Genomic DNA, 5,891 nt, shown 5'->3' on the forward strand with positions numbered 1-5,891 from the left:
AGGATAATCTCTAAGTCAAGTGCAGCTCTACAGTTGGCCCTCAAGAGTAGATGAAGTCCCTGATGAGATTATAGATTGGAATCAGAAAGGGTCTTTCAAACCATTTAAATTCAATACATACATTTTTAAAGAGGCATCTCTTTTTGTTATCTATTGTTATTTCTGTTTTATAGATATGGAAACTGAGGCTAACAGAGGATAAGAGACTTCCCATAGTTACACAGCTAGTAACTACCTGAAGTAGGATTTGAACTCAGGTCTTCTCAACTCCACATTTATCCACTTTGCTGTCTAACTGCATTCCAGAAATGGAAAACATCTATGACTTTAAACTCTTGGTATACTTCAGAGGTCAAGCTGGGGGACCTTCTCTAGGATAGTATAATGGACAATATGATCTCAAGGACATCTGGGAGATAGGAAGGGGGCCAGTGTCAGAGAATCCACAGGCTAACTGGGAATCTGCCATATGGTTCCATGGACAATAGGAGTTCCTGGCCTTGCCTAGCTTATCTGTGAACTGTGGTGCACCTGCATGCCAGAAGATATGAGGCACCATGGGATTGGGAGAAGCTGATCACAAGGGAAAGAAGAAGGAGCTTTATCAGAACCACAGAGTCCCTGCCAGTTTCCTGGTTCTCCCCCTCAACCAGTTGCTGCCATCTGTGTGCCCTAGCACCAAAACTTAACCATGAAGAAGATCCTTATCCTGTTGCTGATCTCCCTGGCTGTAGCCTATGCTGTCCCTGACCCACGGGGTCTGATCTTGAACCTGGTAAGAGAAACTTTCCTGCATCCTCTGAGTCCCAAAAGGCAGATTTCCTTGGTTAAGACTGGGCTACCAAACTCCCTCACCAAATGCCTCCCATCTCTAGGCAGAGGTGGCTGACCTTCAAAGAACTGTGATTAGAGGCAGGTACCTACATCTAAAATCAAAGAGCTAGAAGAAATACATCTTGGTAATAATCTAGTCCAAAACCCTCAATGAGGAAAGTGACACCCTGAGAAGTGGAGAGGGACATGCCTAAGATTACATGTATATCAATGACAGAATTTAGGCTAAAACACAGATCCCCTTACTTCCAAGGTACCTTCTCCCACAATGCTACAATGCCTTACCAGGTTTCTTCTTTGTAGCCTATGGCCTTACCAAGTTGTCTACAATATATCTCTTGGATATAGCAAATATCTCCACTACATCATGCTGCCTACTCTGAGCACTGATGCCTTACCAAGAATACACATTATACCAATTTGTTTTGATAAGTGTTTATAAAAACTCCATTAATTTATATGCTGCTTCTCTAGAAAACCTTTAGTTTCCAGAACCCCAAACTGGGCTACTCCCTGAGGAAGGGTCCCATGCTTCAGATTTATCTTCTTTCTTTTTCCCCATCAAAACTTAGACTGCTCTCTACCTCTAGAGCTTTTTTATTTGTTTGTTTTGCCAAAGTACCAGCTAGCTGTTACTGAGAAATCCACCCCGGTCAGGTCATTATATAAATGGGTATTAATGCAAACCATCCTTAAGCCAATCAAAATGCATAGTTCTTCAGGTCATCCAAGAGTCAATATGGGTATTTGTTTGGGGGCTGAGAAATGGACAACCACTAATTTAGCTTATGAGCTTAAGACACAAAAGGGTACAGAACAGACCCATATATGACAGAAATGGAGCAGAATGTCTGCAAAAAAGAGCAGAATATTGCACCAAGACCTTCCCCCAGAGCTTCTAATCTTCAAGTCCTAGATGGCATATTAATATTCTGAATCTAGAAGGGCAAAAAAGGGAAATGATGCAAGGGAAGGAATTAGTTCTCCATCATTGCAGCTTGGGCATGTATTCTGAGAATAAGCAAAGGAGAGAAGAATAATTGAGACATAGACTATACCTGGAAAAAGCTTTAGAGAATGTGAAAGCCTATATCCAGGAGTTTATTGGAGGCAGCTCTAATTGGTTTGAGAGCCCACTGTTAAATATTCAGAGTGAGAGTTTGACCTTGGAAATCAGCAAATGCTATAAATCAAGACTGAAATTATTGTCTAGAATGTCTAGACTTAAGAAAAATCTCTTTTTTAATTAAAATTTCTTTATTTTTTTATTTTGTTTAAAAATATTTTGAGTTACAGATTCTTTTCTCCCTCCAAGCACTCCCCCTCCCATTGAGTAGGTAAGCAATAATGATACAATAATGTACAGTGATGAAAAACATCCATCTATACTCAGAATTCATCAGTTCTCTTTCCAGAAGTGGATTGCATTTTTCATCAAGGGACCTTTAGAATTGTCTTGGATCATTGTATTGATCAGAGTAGCTAAGACTTGAGAAAATATCAGTAATGCAGCTAGAACTTAAAAGCATGTATGCATAATTTTTCTTTTCCTGAGGAGATCTTGCTTGTTAAACATTTACCAGCATGCTCCTGCCTATATCTAGTGCCTTGGGAACTTTCACCAGGTTGACTGGAAGGGGGGCCGGACTGTGCTTTCTCACAGGAAAATGGGGAGCTGTGCATGAACAGTGTCCAGTGTAAGAGCAAATGCTGCCACCGGACAAGTGGCCTGAGCCTGGCCCGCTGCGCCGACAAAGCCCCTGAAAACAGTGAATGTTCTGCCACGGTAAGTGGCCAAGGAGGGTTCGGGGCAAGTGTGGGAAAAAGGAAGAAAATAGTAAAGGGGTATGTATGGGAGTGACGGATTACAGCTGCAACTGGGGCCAACAACTGGGAGGGTTCTCCCTCCAGAAGGAGGATGGACTGATCCTACTTAATGGTTTAAAAGAGAAAGAAACAAAAACAAATGAATAGGGACAGCTAGGTGGCGCAGTGGATAAAGCACCAGTCTTGGGGTCAGGAGTACCTGGGTTCAAATCCGGTCTCAGACACTTAATAATTACCTAGCCGTGTGGCCTTGGGCAAGTCACTTAACCCCATTTGCCTTGCAAAAACCTAAAAAAAATAAAATAAAAAAATGAATAAATAAGTAAATAAAAGAATGAATGGATAGATGATAGATAGATAGATAGATAGATAGATATCTAGATAGATAGATAGTTTGGAGAGGGAAAATTACTCATGCAGAATCACATGGCTCAATTAGGACCAAGAATGACACTAAGATTGCTTAACTTTTTAACCATAGCTTGTTGGTATTGTAGTTTTGACCATAACCTGTTCTTATTAACCTCATATAGAATCAGAAGTCTAGAGCCGGAAATGATCTTAGTGACTACTGAATCTAACCACTTCACTTTAAACAGGACTCCCTTCCCTACCCTCTTCTCTCCCCTCCTCCATCTAGAACCAACAAGAATCACAGATTCAAAATGGGGAGGCTTAAGGGTCATCCAATTCAATCTCAACCTTTTACCAATAGGAAAGAGAGGCCGGGAGAATTTAAGTGATGAGGAAAATGTACAGGGTCATTGCTGATTTTTCCAGAGGTCACACAAGAGATGGTGATATGAATATAGCAATAAATTTTAAATCAAGAAAACCTGAGTGTGAATCCTGTTTTAGACACATTCACTACCTCCATGACTCTGGATCAAAGATATCTCATCTCCCTGAACCTCAGCGACCTCCCCCATAAAATGGTGGGGGTGGGGGGCGAGGTTAGACTCAGTGAATTCCAATGTCCCTTCCAGTTCTAAATCTATGACCCTATGACTATCAGAGGCATATTGGAATCAGGTTTAGAGCCTATCTTTGAACTCCAAATTTAGTATTTATTCTATTATATCACACTGAAGTATGCTTTGTTTCTGGACAGGACCACTAGGGGCAGAGACAGAAATAGGACTAAAATCCCCTAACTCATAATCTGATGAACTTCCCTCCACTTCAGATAATTGTTGTTCAGTTTGTGTTCAGTCGTGTCAGGTTTTTCATGACCCCATTTGGAGTTTTCTTGGTAAAGATACTGAAGTGGTTTGCCATTTCCTTCTCCTGCTGATTTTGTATATTACATTTTTTTTAGGTTTTTTTTTTTTACGAGGCAAATGGGGTTAAGTGGCTTGCCCAAGGCCACACGGCTAGGTAATTCTTAATTGTCTGAGACCGTATTTGAACCCAGGTACTCCTGACCCCAAGACTGGTGCTTTATCCACTGCACCACCTAGCCTCCCCTACATTTTATAAGAATAGACAAACAGGGTTAAGTGACTTGCCCAGGGTCACATAGCTAGAAAGTGTCTGAGACCAGATTTGAGCTCAGGAAGATGAGTCTTACTGATTTGAGGTCCAGGACTCTATCCACTTTATCACTTCTCCATCTGCTTTTGATGATTAGAGACATTCACCCTGAGTATCCAAGACACTGTCTCCTGTTACCTTAAGGGAAAGGCAATGTGGTACACTTCTGTCACTTCCTTTCTGTGTGACCTTGGGCAAATTATTTAACTTCTCTTGGACTCAGTTTCCTCATCTGTAAAATGAAGAGACCTCTAAAGCCTTCCAACTCTGAATCTATGATCAAATGAGTTTTGCTGGTTCCAAATTGGGTGGGGGAGGGAAGTTAGAAATCCTATCTAGAGAAAGTCAGAGATACCTTGAGAAGTCTCCCTATCCCACATCTTTCATTAGGGACCACAGACTCACAGGATTAAGGCTATGAGGGACTAAGGATTATTTAATCCAACCTACTCATTCTATATGGAAACAGAAGCCAAGATAAGGGATATGATTTATCCAAGGTCCCATAGTCAAAAACAGGATCTCTTAACTCCAAATATGTAGCTATCTTCCCTATATTACATATTATCAAAGTTGAGACAGAACAGAGTTTTTGTGGGTAGAGGAAAGCTTCCTATGAATTCTCCTCTCTACAGCCCCCATATCAGAGGAGTGGGGAACAGCAGACAGAAGAGGTTGTTAGACCAGTGACTAAATCCAGATGAGTCCAGTAATGTAACAACTTTTGTGTCTCCCCAGACACTCTATGGAGTTTACTACAAGTGTCCTTGTGAGAGGGGATTGACCTGCGAGGTGGACAAGAGCATCGTGGGCTCCATCACAAACACCAACTTTGGTATCTGCCATGATATTGGCCGTTCAAAGGAGTGAAATCATTTTCCCCCTTCTCTATCTTTCTCCACCAATCCACCAGATTCTCTGTCAATTAAAGCCAAACCAGCAAACCCTTCTTGAGCTCGATTTGTGTTGTTCTTGAAATTAATTCATCTGTCTCTACTCAGGATAGTGATAAGGGTGGGATAGATAGGACAGGACAAGATAGAACAAGGTTCTGAGCTGACAAATGGAAAAGGGAGAAACAGGAAATCAGTGAGGTTCCAGGGAAGAAGAGAAGAGAATGAATGAATAAATGGATTAAATGTCATCTAATCCAAGGGTCCTTAAAATGCACATGGGAGAGTCTTCTATAATCTCAGATAAGAAAAAAAATACGTTTTTATTTTTACTAACCTCTAACTAAAATTTGGCATTTCCTTTCATTATAAATGCAGCCAGAAAACTATTGTTCTTAAGAGGGCATTCATAGCCTTTACCAGATAGATAGCCCCCATAGGTTAAAAATTCCTAATCCAATCCATTTCTGGTTCATAGTCTTTTTTTCTTTTTTTTTTCTTTTGGCTAGGCAATGGGGTTAAGTGGCTTGCCGAAGGCCACACAGCTAGGTAATCTGAAACCACATTTGAACTCAGGTACTCCTGACTCCAGAGCCAGTGCTCTATCCACTATGCCACCTAGCCACCCTAGTTCATAGTCTTTTACAAAAAGAAAAGATAAGAAGTGTAGGGACTAGTCTTCAGGGATATGAGAATATCAGCACATTCTCTTCTATAAGCCTTCATCTGACCTTGGCGAAAATAGTCTATTCCTTTCTCTGTCCCTCCATTCCTGATGATTGGGGCTCTCTCAGTTCCTCTGAG

General features: G+C 41.1%; 1 protein-coding gene across 1 annotated transcript; it reads left to right on the forward strand.

The window, feature by feature from the left end:
- Nucleotides 1–460: 460 nt before the first annotated feature.
- CLPS (colipase) lies at nucleotides 461–5,092 on the forward strand. The gene is made up of 3 exons (XM_074190138.1): nucleotides 461–775; nucleotides 2,498–2,620; nucleotides 4,933–5,092. Exons 1-3 carry the CDS (start codon nucleotides 692–694, stop codon nucleotides 5,062–5,064), a joined length of 339 nt encoding a protein of 112 aa, XP_074046239.1. The 5' UTR covers nucleotides 461–691; the 3' UTR covers nucleotides 5,065–5,092.
- Nucleotides 5,093–5,891: the final 799 nt, after the last annotated feature.

The sequence above is a fragment of the Macrotis lagotis genome, chromosome 5, assembly GCF_037893015.1.
Source record: "Macrotis lagotis isolate mMagLag1 chromosome 5, bilby.v1.9.chrom.fasta, whole genome shotgun sequence".
Classification (NCBI taxonomy): domain Eukaryota; kingdom Metazoa; phylum Chordata; class Mammalia; order Peramelemorphia; family Peramelidae; genus Macrotis; species Macrotis lagotis.

What these genes read in the sequence shown, in the direction of transcription:
- CLPS (XM_074190138.1), top strand. Translation starts at nt 692, where the DNA reads ATGAAGAAGATCCTTATCCTGTTGCTGATCTCCCTGGCTGTAGCCTAT. An exon ending in GGGGTCTGATCTTGAACCTG is followed by an intron (nt 776 to 2,497) that starts GTAAGAGAAACT and finishes GCTTTCTCACAG; the next exon opens with GAAAATGGGGAGCTGTGCAT. An exon ending in ACAGTGAATGTTCTGCCACG is followed by an intron (nt 2,621 to 4,932) that starts GTAAGTGGCCAA and finishes GTGTCTCCCCAG; the next exon opens with ACACTCTATGGAGTTTACTA.